Source organism: Daphnia pulex, chromosome 12 (genome assembly GCF_021134715.1).
Source record: "Daphnia pulex isolate KAP4 chromosome 12, ASM2113471v1".
Taxonomy (NCBI): Eukaryota; Metazoa; Arthropoda; class Branchiopoda; order Diplostraca; family Daphniidae; genus Daphnia; species Daphnia pulex.
In genome coordinates, this window is record NC_060028.1 from 1,348,658 (window position 1) to 1,363,378 (window position 14,721).

Sequence of the window (14,721 nt, forward strand, 5' to 3'; positions counted from 1 at the left end):
TGGTTGCTTTTTACTCTTACAGGTGGCGAAGAAATAATTTAAAATTTCAACAAAACATTTTCAAAACTTGAATTCTGTTATTTGACTAAACCGGGACGTCTTTGTAAGAGCGATATACTAGCAGGTGTTTGACGACAGCCACCAGCAACATTACGACTAAACAAACTATCAGTACGAGTCCGAAGGCGGCAACCAATAAAGACGCCACATGATAGCTCGGCTCCTTGGTATTTATGTGAATGTGAATTTCTTGATCAGTTCCGTTTCCCGAATCGTCGTCTTCGAAATTCTTGGTTAAAACTACCAACGTTCTGTCCGGGATGAAGAAAACGACCAAGTTGGAGACTTGACCAACTTTGTCCGCCTTGTCCACGGCCCGCAGAGACAAGTAATAGGGTTTCTCCCGCTGGACGTCCGTTAGTTGAAATGTGGCCGTTTGCTGGACGCCGGCCTGGCTCGGCTGGAGCGAACCAGCGACGAGATCCTCTTCCGTGATGATGGATCGACTCTTCCGCTTGGGGGATTCGTCGTCAAAGTTGGAGTTGATGACATCGGCGACGACATCCGAATACTTGAGTTCGTAATAGGAAGCTATGCGCATGGAAAACAACACCCAATGTGAGTATAGCGAATTTTGATGGAAGTATTGAATTGATAAATAATTAGACCTGTGCCGGAATCGAGGTCATCCCCAGGAGCGGTCCATTTCAATGCGATTGAAATATTTGTGGCGGTGTCGTTAACGACCATAATCGACAGATCGGTGACTTCAGCTGGCGGGTAGGAGTCATTACTGGAGACTGGGATTTCCACCTAATTCAATCAATAATAAAATTAACATTCCCGGATGAATCTGCGATCAGGAAATCAAATAACCTGAAATGAGCCACCGGAAACGATTCGGGTGAAATTTGCCATTGGAATTCTTTCCACCTCTTCAGTGATCGTCTCATTACCTGGAGTATCATTGAACAATAAATTGCACCACTTTTTTTTTATTGAATAAAAGAAACACACGAAATGAATGAATTACCGAAAAGCTGAGGGCTAGCCGAGCCGATAAAACCCAGTTGCTCGAATGCCTTGTGATTGGTGCTGTTCACTTGGCACTTGACTGTGTACCGTCCCGGCTGATTGGGATAGGCGAAATACTTGGAATAAACTCCATCATCTTGCGTGGTATCCGCATTGACACCGTTGTCCAGCAAGTCCAAAATCTCCAACTCGTCGTTGGGCTTCACTATATAAGCCCTTCCGTCCAATTAAAGAAAAATGAGAACACATTAAAACATGTCATACGGTTTGAAATTACTTAACGGAGGCTCCGGTGACCGGATGGCTTCCTTTCCACACGTCGGCGTGAATTCGAATCCGGTGGTTGCTCGCATCCTTGATATCAGCTCCTAATTACCAATTAAATGTCCCCCAAAAAAATTGACAAAATAAAACAAAACATGATTAATCATTTTTTAAAACTTGTTATATACCGTTGGAAACCCAGCATCTAGTGTTGATAGGCGTCGTGACATTCGGGCGCAGCTGAGTCTTGACGGTGACTAAAACCGGTTTAGACTGGGAACTTTTCAGCGTGACATTCAAGTCCCAGCGTCCCACCTGTTCGACCAAACAGGCTCTCGTACAAACTATGTCGACATTCTTTTAAATTACAACAATTTGTATTGGCATACCTTAGCCAATGCCACGGTGACAGTGGCCGTGCTAGTATCGAAATCGATTTGGTCGTAAATTTCATTAGTCGGCCCCGACAATTGCATCGATTCCAAACTGTTTCGATCATCCAAATTGAAGACGCTGAGCACCAAATTCCGACCGACCGTGTCGTCGACGTCGAAGCAGCCTTCGATGCTGGTCGAATTCGACGCCGCCGTACTTTCAAACAATTTGAATTTCAAATCGTCGTTTTTGACTCTCGACTGGTAGGTGCAGGCGCCCGTAAAGGCCTGTTGAATAGCTTCACTGCTGTCACCGTCCTTGATGTAATAACTTTTACCACCAGTGACGTCAGCCAAACGTTCGATATTGCTGTCCGCTTCACTCCTGCCGAATCGATGGAAAAAATTTTAAAAATGTTTTAATTGAATTTTTAATTCATTTTTTAGACTCACCCAAAGGCGACGGTGACTACGCGTATGCCGGCTTTGACGATGTCCTCCTCCACGTCAGAAATGTCCAAGTAACCAGCTGAATTTCTACCGTCGGTAACTAAAACGATAATGCCACCCGTTTTATTGTTTCCCTTCTCTTGCAACATCTATACCAAAGGAGATGAATGAAATTGAATTAAACGAATTAGTAAGACTTTATCTGAATAGATACACGCACCTGAACGGCGAGGTCGAGACCACATCCGATGCACGTGATGGAGTATAAATTTTTTGGCACTTTTTTCATCATTTCCTGACGGATTTTCATGTCGGAAATGACTTTCAGTTCGCTCACGATGTGAGCAGTTGAACTAAATGTCGAATTAGTTTAAATGAAAGATTTCAATTGATTCAGAATGATGAAATACAAACCTGAACATGACCATCCCCAATTGGCTTCCGGTGGGGACATCGTTTTTGATCCAGGCGCGGACCGACTCGCCCAGTTTATCGATGCGGTTCTACATTGCGCAATGAAATCATTTTTAAATCGATAGCATTTTTTTAAATTGGAAAATTTAATTTACGCATTGCTTCATGCTGTCGGAAACGTCCATGACGACAACAAAACGCGAGCCAGTCGGTTTGACGATTTTAAATTTCGCGGGCAATTGGTCCAAATCCACGGGTCTGTTCTGGTAAAACGCAAAGTCCGGGTTCCGCATGATGACCGTCCAGGTGCTGACTCCGCCGCACATGGTGTTGTGTTTGTTCGGAGTTTCCGATCGGTGCGAATGGAAGTCGCCGTCCTTGCAGAAATGAACCACCTGGAAATTTAAATATCAAACCAAATATTTTTAAGAAATCTGAAATTCGATTTTTCTTTTCTCCGTTTGATTTGAATTACCGAGTCCAGGAGATGGTAGGAAGCCAGCGACGTGTCCGGCTTGAAACTTGGATGGAATTCGAATCGACAGTTTTGATCGTAGATATTCGTGGCCGGATCGATTTGACAGTTCGCATTGTTGTTGCTTATGTCACGGGTGTTGTACATGATTTTTTTGTTAGCGCAGATGTTGGGTTCGATGAAGGAAGTGCCCGATTGGCGGAAGAAGAGCGGATATTCTCCTCCGGGCGTTCCGTACTCGTCGAAAATGCCGTAGCGATAATGGGCCCATTCGTGAACGAAGACTTTGCCTTTTTTTAGGTGGAAAGTCATTTAACAATAGCTAATTTCAAGTAGACGTTAATTGAATTAAATACCTGGTTTTCCGTATTGGGCAATGTTCTGCTCTTGAACGATGGTGAGCACATAGTTCGGGGTCAAGTGAATTCTTTCGCCTTTTTCGCCGCACTTGCCGTTCTGTTGAGTGTAGGGCACATCTTTGTGCATGGGATTGGGCGTGTCCACGATGACGTCAGCAGTCTAGATTTCACACCGTGACAATAACAAAAGAAAGAAAGACACTGATTATTTTTATAAAGAATGGCGATAATTATTATTTTGTTTTTGGACTGACATCGAACGTTTCCCAAGTGCTTAAATCAGCTTCGATGTGGTCCCATGTTTCCGGAATAAGAATGTGGACACTTTGGAAGTAAGCTCGATTACCGGTCGCCTTGTAGAGCACCGGAGAAGCATCCGTGATAATTTGCTAATCGTTAAGAAAAAAAAAAAAAAATCACTGAATAAGATTAAATTAATTTCGGTAGTCATCTTTTTGCATATATATACGAAATAATACTTTGATATTTTTAATTATGCTTTCGGATTGATCAATTGGTGCTGCTGGGCTGATGGCCACCACCAGATTTTTGTAGCCGTTGTCGGTCAAAGTCACTCGACTAGCCCCGACCGTCACGTCATGCCATTCTGCAGTATTGATCACGAATAACAGCACAAACAACTGCGCTAGCGCCGACGATCTGTCCATTTTATCGGACTGAGCGTGACTGAGCTAGAGCCCAGTGCAATGTACATTTTGTCTACACGATATTACCCCGGTAGTGTGTGTTTTGACTTATATCCTCGCTCTAGCCCATTTTTCCGTTATCTTGAATGGATAGGTAATAGATCTGGCACCGTCTGGTGTTGTATACTTTTGAAGTCTCTATACGATTTTATGTGTACAGAGTTGTGAACACAGAGACGAATGAAATTTCAGCCATTGGCGGCAAGAGATTTCTGATCTTATCAAAGACTTTTTTTTTTACTTTGCCAGTTGGGCAGGATGTGGACCTAAAGATTTCAGGCGATAAAATGTGTATATTTGTATAAGCCGGGCATAAATGATTCTTTAATTATCTCTCTCTTTCTCTACTGACGGTTGAAAAAAAAGAGACTTATTACGACATTTTAAATACATATAAAACCTATAGTAAAAACCCATGCATGAAAACTGCGATAAATAGGTTGAACAAATTGGTCCTACAATAAGTAGAACAACAATAAATACTTCGTGATTATATGTTGCCTTATCAGTTCACCTTTTTTTTTTTGGCCGAACCTAAATCAATAGGGGCATAGTTTATGAAGGAAAAGCGTGGGACAGTAGGAATGTTTCGATTGATAAATGAACGTTTTGACTTTTGTAATCGTGGGCTGGAGACATTGACGGAACCCGTATGGCACCAATAGTTTTTGAGTTGAAAACATTCTAGGCTGTGGTTATATGTCAAACAACTCGGGATTAAAATATGAGATAAACTGATAGCGGATGCACTCAATCTTACTACAGTTGCTAAGTTGATCTATCTAACTTAAATTGAATTGTTTACATTCACCATTCAATAACAAAAAAAAATCAAAGACAAATAATAAAACAAAAGCAAAATTGTGAATTTAACCTTTCTGTGTGATGTGGCCACAGGGAAGTGCCGATTGGGGTTGTTTTATAGGTGGATATCCAACCGCAGAAATATACCCAATAAAATTCAGAAAGGTTTCCTTTATACAAAAAAATAGTTGCGTGAATGCAATTGCTGATTCATCTCCGAATTTCTACTTTCGCTTTTTTCCATATATAATAACTAAACGCCTCCAGCTGAAGAAGAAGAGAATGTTTGTCGCGAAGAAGGTCTCCCCCATTCACTTTCCAGACGAAAGTTGACGTATAAAAGACTGACAATGTTAGACCATCTTCACAGAACTCCTTCGACAGTCTTCAGAAGTGCAGAACAACCACACAAACAATCAAAAATGAAACTGGTAAGTTTAAAACTGAACATTTTTACCTCAAAAGAGTCGATTTTCAATCCTGGAATATGTTCGTGAATATATGCACCATCAGATCATCGCTCTCGCTTTCTTGGCCGTGGCCCTCGCCGCACCTCAAGGAGATAAGAAGCCCATCGAAATTGTGTCATCCAACAGCGAAATGAACGCAGACGGCAGCTACTCATTCGAGTAAGTTAATGTTATTAAGATCCTAATGACATTTCCTAAATTTAAAAAATGTGTCAAAAAATCAGTTTCGAGTCTGCCGATGGGACCAAAGTGTCTGAGAGTGGCAACCAGAAACAAGTTGGTCCCAAACCGGAGGATATCGGGACCGTGTCCAAGGGCTCCTACTCGTTCACGACTCCCGACGGCGTCGTCCTCACCGTCAATTGGGTGGCCGATGAAAACGGATTCCAGGCCACCGGCGACCACCTCCCCACTCCTCCACCCATGCCCGAGCACGTCGTCAAGATGCTCGCAGACCTCAAAGCCGCCGGAGTCCTGTAAATAATTTAAACCCGGAATTGACACCACCATTATTCTGTACATACGCGGTATGTAGCCTATACATTTGACACCCAAAGTGCTTTCCATTATTTTGTGTGGATAATTCACAAGCAGTTGGGTTTGTAACATATACGCGACAGATTGCGCAAAAATACAACTTGTTTTCAAATTTAGTCGAAATTAAAAGTTTCTTTCATTATTCCTTTTCTTTATGGGAATATTTCTAAAAAAGGCTTATCACTAAATCATGAATTTTACTTCGAATGGACTCACCGTGTTAAGTGCTCATTGCTGAATGTTACAGGTAATAATAAAAAAAAACAGCGATTTTGAGAAGTAGTTTATCTTGTCGTGGAATGAGCACAACAATGTCAATCGAAAAGGAAACACTCGCCGTCCAAAGAAGCGCATTTATGAAATGCTGTCTTTATACACTTGGCATACTTGTGTGGCAGCACAAATTGTACAACTTGTACAATTTGTGCTGAAATGTTTGGAGGGGGGAAAAACCAAGAGTCAATGTTATAGAAATCTACCCAGCGAACCTGATTTTATATAACACTCTGGTTTTTTGTTAGACAGAAATAAAACGCTGGCACTGGGTGTAGTATAGATATACCAGCACACCTGGCGCTGGTGATGGAATCGAAATTGAAACCCTGATCCGCGACTGCTGCTGCACGCGTCAGAGAATAACGGGTGCACATTTTGTTTATGGGTCAATGCCGAATTCATCACGGCTGCTGTTGGGTGCTGGCACCGCTTGGCACCACATTTACGTGCTAGCTATGGCCACGAGTCAACACAAATAATTAGAAAATGGCTGGAACACAGCAGATCCGCCCTTGACAACAATTAAATTTGGCAGCCATTCAATGATTTCTTTTGCCTTATATCACTACTAGCTGATTCATCTCTCTAATTATAGCTTGTTTTATTCGCCATTATTGTAAAAGACCCAGTGATAATCGTCAGAAATTTAAAGAAAGTTCAGAAACAAAAAGAAAGTTGTCTTAATAGCACTAAAAATAAGTCTATATTGGCTGATTTTTCACTGTCATAATTACATAAAAATCCAGCAGCGCAAATCGCATCAATCAAAAAGAATTAATTCGATTTACTGGGGGTATAGTGTAATATGTGTGCAATATTCACGATGCAGACTCCGATAACTGTTTTACTACCCTGCAGCTTCCTTTCACTCTGTCTCGTCCTTCGCCGAGCTGGACCTCCAGAGTTTCACAAGTACCCAGTCAAACATTACAGACATGCAGCCTGTTTGACTGTGCCAGCTCTGATTTTCTTGATAGACCGCTTGTATCCGGTTTCTCTTATTTCGAATTCGATCTGAATCTGTAAGAATCTGGTTCGAAGAGGGCGCGGTGTATAAAAGCTGGCGCATTCGGACCAGATCGTCACAAACACCTTCCACCCTCCTTTCTCGTGAACTGAGATTGAATTGCCTTTCGTGCAACCAACACTTTTTGATTCGTCCAATAACTCTCTAAAATTAATCCAACAATATGGCCATTCATTTCAAAGTATTTCAAATTTATCATTTCAATTCATTTTTATGTTTTTTGAATTTTCGCGCCAAGATGCGCAAATCGTTATTTATAATACAATTGTGTGTTTGGGTTTGCCATCATTACAGATGATGTTGTTGCTCGTCGCTCTGATGCTGGTGGCAACGGCTGTGGCCAAAAAGAAGGTTAAGGGCTACTACTACCCAGTATATCACTACCCAGTGTATCATTACGGCGGTTACGGGGGCTACTCTAGCGGATACGGAGGTAAAGAATTTATTCTTATACTTATTAAATTGACCCTGATTTTTGATTGAACGATTTTAATGCTTTATGTGAATAAATGGATTAATTATTTCGTATTGTGGACAATTCCAGGTTATGGTCACGGCGGCAGCTACGGCGGCAGCTACGGCGGCGGCTACGGCGGCGGCTACGGCGGATATTAAATTACTGGATTCTCACGTCCTGACGTAATTTAACGTTTTCATATTTAAGTGCTTGTATACTGCTAAAGACCACAATACGTAATGAAGATTGTGAAACCATATTCCATCTTTAGTAAATAAACCCGGCCAATAAGTAATAATTGCGCCATGCAAACGAATCAATTGGTAAATTATGATTGTTATTTTTGATTTGAAAAGTGTTTATTATTTCCACAAGACGTAAGGCCTATAATGTAAGTTAAGATAAATTTCATTCCGATTTCAATTTAGAAATTAGATTTGTATTGATTAAAAATGTTGTGGGCAGAACTACAGAGCTTCAGAAAATTATGCATTTGTGTGTGGACGTCACAAGCAGAGAAACCGCAGGAAAATAGATAACACACAAATAGCAGACTCGATTGTTATTAGTTACAGTTATAGGCTTGGCTTACAATTGGATTGGCTAATAAAAAAGTGACAAGCCGATTTCGTGCGAGTCGCAAAAAAGTTACTCCCACTTCGGGTTCTATATGCTGTACGTTAAAATTCGCAACTTTACTAGACCGGAACGCCTTTGTAAGAGCGATATGACTGCGTGTGCTTGACGACGGCCATCAGCAAAGTGACGCCCAAGAAAGCGATCAGAATGAGTCCGAAGGCGGCAACCAATAGAGAAGTGACGTGAAAGCCCGCCTCTTTGGTACTGACGTGAATTTGAATTTCTTGATCAGTCATCACGTCTCCCGACTCGTCGTCTTCGGTATTGCTCGTTAAAACTACCAACGTTTTGTCCGGGATGAAGAAAACGACCAAGTTGGAGACTTGGCCGGCTTTGTCCGCCTTGTCCACGGCCCGCAGAGACAAGTAATAGGGTCTCTCCCGCTGGACGTCCGTCAGCTGAAATGTGGCCGTTTGCTGGACGCCGGCCTCGCTCGGCTGGAGCGAACCGGCGACGAGATCCTCTTCCGTGATGATGGATCGACTCTTCCGCTTGGGGGATTCGTCGTCAAAGTTGGAATTCATTACATCGGCGACGACATCCGAATACTTGAGTTCGTAATAGGAAGCTGTGCATGGAAAACAACAGCCAATATGAGTATAGCGAATTTTGATGGAAGTATTGAAGTGATAAATCTAATTAGACCTGTGCCGACATCAAGATCATCCCCGGGAGCGGTCCATTTCAATGCGATTGAAATATTTGTGGCGGTGTCGTTGACGACCATAATCGACAGATCGGTGACTTCAGCTGGCGGGTAGGAGTCATCACTAGAGACTGGAATCTCCACCTAATTCACAATGAATCAATCAAATATTAACATTTTGAGTCTGTTGTCAGAAGAACAAAAAACCTGAAACGAGCCAGCGGAAGCGATTCGGGTAAAATCTGGCATTGGAATTCTTTCGACTTCTCCAATGATCGTCTCATCAATTTGAGGATCTATAAATACAAAATTAATTTGTGACTGTAAATATAGTATAAGGACATGCGCATTGAATAAATTACCGAAGAGTTGAGGACTGGCCGAGCCGATAAAGCCCAGTTGCTCGAATGTATTGTGATTGCTGTTCACCTGACACTTGACTGTGTACCGTCCCTGTTGATTGGGATAGGCGAAATACTTGGAATAAACGCCATCGTCTTTCGTGCCATCCGCACCGGTGCCGTTGTCCAGCAATACCAAGTCCGCCGTGTCGCCGTTGGGTTTCACCACATAAGCTCTTCCGTCCGATTGATATAAAAATGTTTAGAAAATGAATGCAATAACGAAAGTGATTTTGAGCCGAAATTACCTGACTGAAGATCCCGTGACTTGATGGGATCCTTTCCACACTTCGGCCCGAATTAGAATCTTTTTGTCGGCGGCGTTCTTGATATCAGGTCCTAGCCAGAAAAACGAATAAACAAATATATGAAAAAAATACAACATGATTCAAGAATTAAATGTTTTACCACTGGGAAGAAGGCATTTAGTTGTAATGGGAACTTTAACATCTGGACGCAACTGAGTCGTCACGGTGACTAGAACCGGTTTAGACTGGGAACTTTTCAAGCTCACTTTTAGGGACCACTGCCCGATCTGTAAAATATCGTCGTGTTAATTCAATTTCTAGACGATTGTTCGCATAGAATTGTATTGTTTACCTTCGCCAAGTCGACAGTGAGTGTAGCGGTGGTCTTGTCGAAAACGAAATTGTTCACGACGTTGCCATCAGGTCCTGTCAGCTCGATAGATTTGACACTCTTTTTATTATCCAAGTTGAAAACGCTCAATTTCAAATTTCGTCCGACTGTCTCGTCGACATCGAAATCATCTGCCAAATCTGTTTGGCCACCACCGGCCGTCAAATCTTTTTCGAACAATTTGAATATCAAGTCTTCGTTGTGGACGCTCGACTGGAAGGTGGACGCGCCCAGGAAAGCCTCTTGAAGGGCTGCACCGCCATCCTCGTCCTTAACAAAGTAACTTTTACCCTCCGTCTTGCGAGCTAGATCCTCCAGATTCTTGTCGGCTTTTTCGCTACTCAAATCAATTTGACGTGTTAGAAAATACGATAGACTTAACGAACGATCAAATAATTGATTCACACCCGAAGGCGATGGTGATGACGCGGATCTTGGCTTTCAAGATGTCTTCCTGCACGTCGGAAATGTCGTGATATCCAGGTGAATTTTTGCCGTCTGTGACCAAGACGATGACCCCACCCGTTTCAGAAGTTCCCTTATTCTCATTTAACATCTGGCGAATAAGTTCAGAAAAAAGATTTCTAGAATATTCATTTCGGTTGATAATGAATATGATGATATGCTGAGGAGGGAATAAAGAATCACCTGGACGGCGAGTTCGAGTCCGCACCCGATGCAAGTGGCCGCTTGCAATTGCTTTGGTAACTTGGCAATCATTTCTTCGCGTGATTTCTCGTCTGAAATCATTGTCAGTTCACTTAGAATATCGGCCGCCGCACTAAAAATCAAATCAAATCAACAATCGATTAGATAAATTTAAAACTGGACCTGTTTTCAATCATTTTGGAATATAGCAAACCTGAACTGGACCATTCCCAAGTGACTTCCGCTGCGCAAATCAGTTTTGATCCAGGAGCGGACGGACTCGCTCAGTTTGCCAATGCGGTCCTATACAGCACACCATATACACATAATCAAATAACATTAGTCTAACACGAGTAAATATCTGTGAACGTCTGGAACGTCTGGCCACTTACGAATTCTTTCATGCTGCCGGAAATGTCCATGACGACAACAAATCGCGTGCCAGTCGGTTTGACGATTTTAAAATCCGTGTCAAATTTGTCGAAATCCTTCGGTACACCGTTGCCGTTCTTAAAGTCGTCACTCTCCATGATGACCGACCAGGTGCTCTTCCTTTGGCACATGTCGTTGTGCTTGTTTTGAGCTTCTGCGTTGTGCTCGGATTCTTTGCAGAAATGAACCACCTTGAAGGTTTCAAAAAATATTTTTCAAATTTCAGATTTTGGACAGAAAGTGATGAGCAATTGTTTTTTGAAATGAATTATACTGAATCGAGCTGATGGTAGGAAGCCAGAGAAGTGGTCGGTTTGAATTGCGATTCGAATTTGAATCGACAGTTTTGATCGTAGCTATTCGTGGCCGGATCTCTCTTACAGGCCCCATTGTTGGTCATATCCCAAACTGAAAAGTCCTTTAAGGTCATGGGCTTGTTGGCGCAGATGTTGGGCTCGATGGAGGAAGTCGCTGATTGCTGGCGGAAGAGCGGATATTCTCCTCCGGGCGTTCCGTACTCGTCGAAAATGCCGTAACGATAATGGGCCCATTCGTGAACGAAGACTTTGCCTTTTTTTACGTCGAAAGTCATTTTGTAAAATCTCAAATTTCAAGTTGACGTTAATTGAATTATATGTACCTGGTTTTCCGTATTGGAGGACTTTCTGCTGTTCAAATAAGGTGGCCACATAGTCCGGAGTCAGGTGAATTTTTTGTCCTTTTTCGCCGCACTTACCGTTCTGTTGAGTGTAGGGCACATCTTTGTGCATGGGATTGGGCGTGTCCACGATGACGTCAGCCGTCTATAGATTTCAATTCAACCCAAAAAACAAAAGAAAGACGCTGATTAGATTTTCACCGTAAAATGTTGGACGGATATGTGAGATAATCAATTAATTTTTTTTTTAACGAACATCGAACGTTTCCCAAGTGCTCAATTCGGCCTTAATTTCGGTCCATGTTGGTGGAACGAGAATGCGAACGCTTTGGAAGTAAGCTCGATTTTCGGTCGCCTTGTAGAGCACCGGCGAGGCTTCCAGTATCATTTTCTACATCGAAAAAGAAATGAATCAAAATAATTAGATTTAAAAAAAAAGTGAATGATTCACAATCAATTTTTTAAATATATAACCTACCTTGATGTTATTAATGATCGTTTCCGCTTGAGCGACGGGCGCTTCCGTACTGATGGCCACCACCAAGTCGTTGTAGCCATTTTTATTGAGAGCGACTTTACTCGCCTCGACCGCAATTCCCGACCGGCCGCTGGCCGTGTAAATCACAAAGAGCGTCGCCAACCAGCAACACTGCGTCAAAGTCGTCGGCTGGCCCATTTTTATCACACTGACCGGGTCTGTACAGTGCAATTGGTATTTTATTCACATTTATTTTTTTATTTGTTGGGTGTTTTTATCCTATCATTCTAACTGGCAGGGATTTCCTTATCTTTCTTTTTTGGTCGATAATAACTAGACCAAACCATGGCACTTTATTTTATGATGACTGAAACTGATATCAGTTGCGAGCGCAAATGTAGAGTTAAGCGGCTACATATTACGATTTGGGTATTAGGTGGCAACAGGTACTATAATCTGAATGAATGGTTGGTTTTTCAGTACTTTTTTGACGCTTTGGACATGAGATGGACGTGACTATATCATCTCAAAAATAAGACACCTATGCTGATAGCCTCGGTTGAAATATGTATGTTTCATTTCTTCATGAGCATGTGTATAATAACTGATAAATTCGAACGACCTAATTTCAACATCAAATAAGGCATATCTTTAATAACACTATATAGGCTACAGCTCATGTATTTACTGCTGATAACGTTACTTCTCTTTGTGGTTAATTATATTATTTGCTGTGGCGCGCTATACCTGAGACGGATATATTATAAGATTAGGTTGGCTAATATACGGAAAATTTTTATTTGATGAAATGATCTCACCGTGTTTTATATCGTGCTAAAGATAAACCAGTCGGATTTTAGTGAGAATAATAACTGTGGTCCAGCATGCCGTACCGCTGGTGTTGCATTAAACATTTTTTTGGGCTCGTTTATTCTTTATCTCTAAAACATAGTAATCTCCATTTCACCGCAGTTTCACATTGTTATGTCGGCCTCAAATTTCAAGAGTAATAAGTAATAACTAATACTAAAACACAAAAACAAATTTATTGCTGACTCAACTTTAACTGTAATAAAATAATCAGTCAAGCACCGCAACTATCAGATGTAACGGCCTATCAATGCACTGGCTTCCAAGAAGCGCAGCATCACGGAATCAGAGAATAAGTATTGCCATTTTCTCAGAAAAAAACAAATCTCAATAAATTCCGATTTTGATTTGTTGGGGAAAGAATTGTCATCGCAGGTACGGCGTTATGCGAGCCAAGTTTTCCTTTCCCTTTTACTGAGCACATCAGGCTTGTTCTTTATTTTTCGCCACCCACAACTGAAGAAGAAGAAGAGAATGTGTGAAGTGAAGAAGGTCTCTTATTATTCCCACTCACTTTCCATGCAAGAATGTAATCGTATAAAAGGCAGGCGCCGCTAGAACAATCCTCACAGAATTCCTTCAACAGTCTTTACAGCAGTTCAGAAAAATCCAAACCAGCAGCCAAAATGAAATTCGTAAGTTTATTTACTTATTTGATGTTATCCTTTTAAATAAAACTTTAATGTTATCCATTTAAATAATATAATTATGTAATTACGTGTAATTATCAGATCGTCGCTCTCGCTTTCTTGGCCGTGGCCCTCGCCGCACCTCAAGGAGATAAGAAGCCCATCGAAATTGTGTCGTCCAACAGCGAAATGAACGCCGACGGCAGCTACTCATTCGAGTAAGTTGATATTTTTAAGATCCTAATGTCATTTCCTAAATTTAAAAAATGTGTCAAAATCAGTTTCGAGTCTGCGGATGGGACCAAAGTGTCTGAGAGTGGCAGCCAGAAACAAGTTGGTCCCAAACCGGAGGATATCGGGACCGTGTCCAAGGGCTCCTACTCGTTCACGACTCCCGACGGCGTCGTCCTCACCGTCAATTGGGTGGCCGATGAAAACGGATTCCAGGCCACCGGCGACCACCTCCCCACTCCTCCACCCATGCCCGAGCACGTCGTCAAGATGCTCGCAGACCTCAAAGCCGCCGGAGTCCTGTAAATCATTTCAACAATTTTTCTTGTACGACAATCCCCAGAAAAAAATTTGTTTTCTACAAGTTGTACATTAAAATGTCTAGTTTTGTTTGTACTGAATGCATGACCCTTTTATTCAATTTAATGTGCCGGTTATCCTGTATCGTTTGTGTGTACGAATTTCTTCCGTTATAAAAAAGATAATAAAATCTTCGTCAATCATAGAGTTATTGCACAATCGACGTAGATCGGGCAACGTAATAACGGAGGCAACCGAATGCAATTAAATTTATTTAACTAACATTACACCTGCTGGTGTCTAAAACCTGTTCAGCTAAACTTTTTCTGGGGCTTTCAAACTTAAAATTGAGCGCAAACTATTATTTATGTAGAGCAAGGTAACTGAATTAAAGATGGAAGCTGGTACTGGTAGCCTAGTTATGCGATTGGTTTTGTATAATTCCACGATCAATCGGTTTCGCAAATAAAATTATTAACCTATAAAATGAAGGCGCTTATT

At 41.7% G+C, this 14,721-nt stretch overlaps 4 protein-coding genes across 8 annotated transcripts; 2 read left to right on the top strand and 2 right to left on the bottom strand.

Moving 5' to 3' along the window:
• Positions 1–57: 57 nt before the first annotated feature.
• On the bottom strand, positions 58–5,453 carry LOC124209217 (calcium-activated chloride channel regulator 1-like). 4 transcript variants are annotated; one of them, XM_046607128.1, is made up of 16 exons: positions 5,340–5,453; positions 4,953–5,052; positions 3,626–3,760; positions 3,369–3,531; positions 3,013–3,302; positions 2,693–2,932; positions 2,538–2,626; positions 2,344–2,476; positions 2,127–2,272; positions 1,689–2,058; positions 1,488–1,614; positions 1,313–1,403; positions 1,034–1,251; positions 877–956; positions 669–813; positions 58–591 (listed from the first exon to the last, which is right to left on the bottom strand). In XM_046607128.1, the coding sequence occupies exons 4-16, from the start codon at positions 3,496–3,498 to the stop codon at positions 86–88; spliced, it is 2,565 nt and encodes an 854-aa protein (XP_046463084.1). In that variant the 5' UTR covers positions 3,499–3,531; positions 3,626–3,760; positions 4,953–5,052; positions 5,340–5,453; the 3' UTR covers positions 58–85. The 4 variants fall into 4 exon arrangements, with proteins under 4 accessions (XP_046463084.1, XP_046463083.1, XP_046463082.1 ...); XM_046607127.1 differs by lacking the exon at positions 5,340–5,453 and adding an exon at positions 5,111–5,253; XM_046607126.1 differs by lacking the exon at positions 5,340–5,453 and having other exon boundaries at positions 4,953–5,094.
• Positions 5,179–14,364, top strand: LOC124209220 (endocuticle structural glycoprotein SgAbd-3-like). Of its 2 annotated transcripts, none has more exons than XM_046607133.1 (3): positions 5,179–5,313; positions 13,792–13,907; positions 13,971–14,364. In XM_046607133.1, exons 1-3 carry the CDS (start codon positions 5,233–5,235, stop codon positions 14,224–14,226), a joined length of 453 nt encoding a protein of 150 aa, XP_046463089.1. In that variant the 5' UTR covers positions 5,179–5,232; the 3' UTR covers positions 14,227–14,364. The 2 variants fall into 2 exon arrangements, with proteins under 2 accessions (XP_046463089.1, XP_046463088.1); XM_046607132.1 differs by lacking the exons at positions 13,792–13,907; positions 13,971–14,364 and adding exons at positions 5,396–5,511; positions 5,577–6,005 and having other exon boundaries at positions 5,183–5,313.
• Positions 7,229–7,965, top strand: LOC124209226 (prismalin-14-like). Its single transcript, XM_046607141.1, has 3 exons — positions 7,229–7,373; positions 7,487–7,625; positions 7,737–7,965. The coding sequence occupies exons 1-3, from the start codon at positions 7,356–7,358 to the stop codon at positions 7,805–7,807; spliced, it is 228 nt and encodes a 75-aa protein (XP_046463097.1). The 5' UTR covers positions 7,229–7,355; the 3' UTR covers positions 7,808–7,965.
• LOC124209215 (calcium-activated chloride channel regulator 4-like) lies at positions 8,067–12,432 on the bottom strand. The gene is made up of 15 exons (XM_046607122.1): positions 12,191–12,432; positions 11,969–12,103; positions 11,695–11,857; positions 11,329–11,624; positions 11,015–11,245; positions 10,837–10,925; positions 10,623–10,755; positions 10,382–10,530; positions 9,936–10,311; positions 9,744–9,870; positions 9,584–9,674; positions 9,297–9,511; positions 9,142–9,230; positions 8,934–9,078; positions 8,067–8,856 (listed from the first exon to the last, which is right to left on the bottom strand). The coding sequence occupies exons 1-15, from the start codon at positions 12,386–12,388 to the stop codon at positions 8,348–8,350; spliced, it is 2,946 nt and encodes a 981-aa protein (XP_046463078.1). The 5' UTR covers positions 12,389–12,432; the 3' UTR covers positions 8,067–8,347.
• Positions 14,365–14,721: the final 357 nt, after the last annotated feature.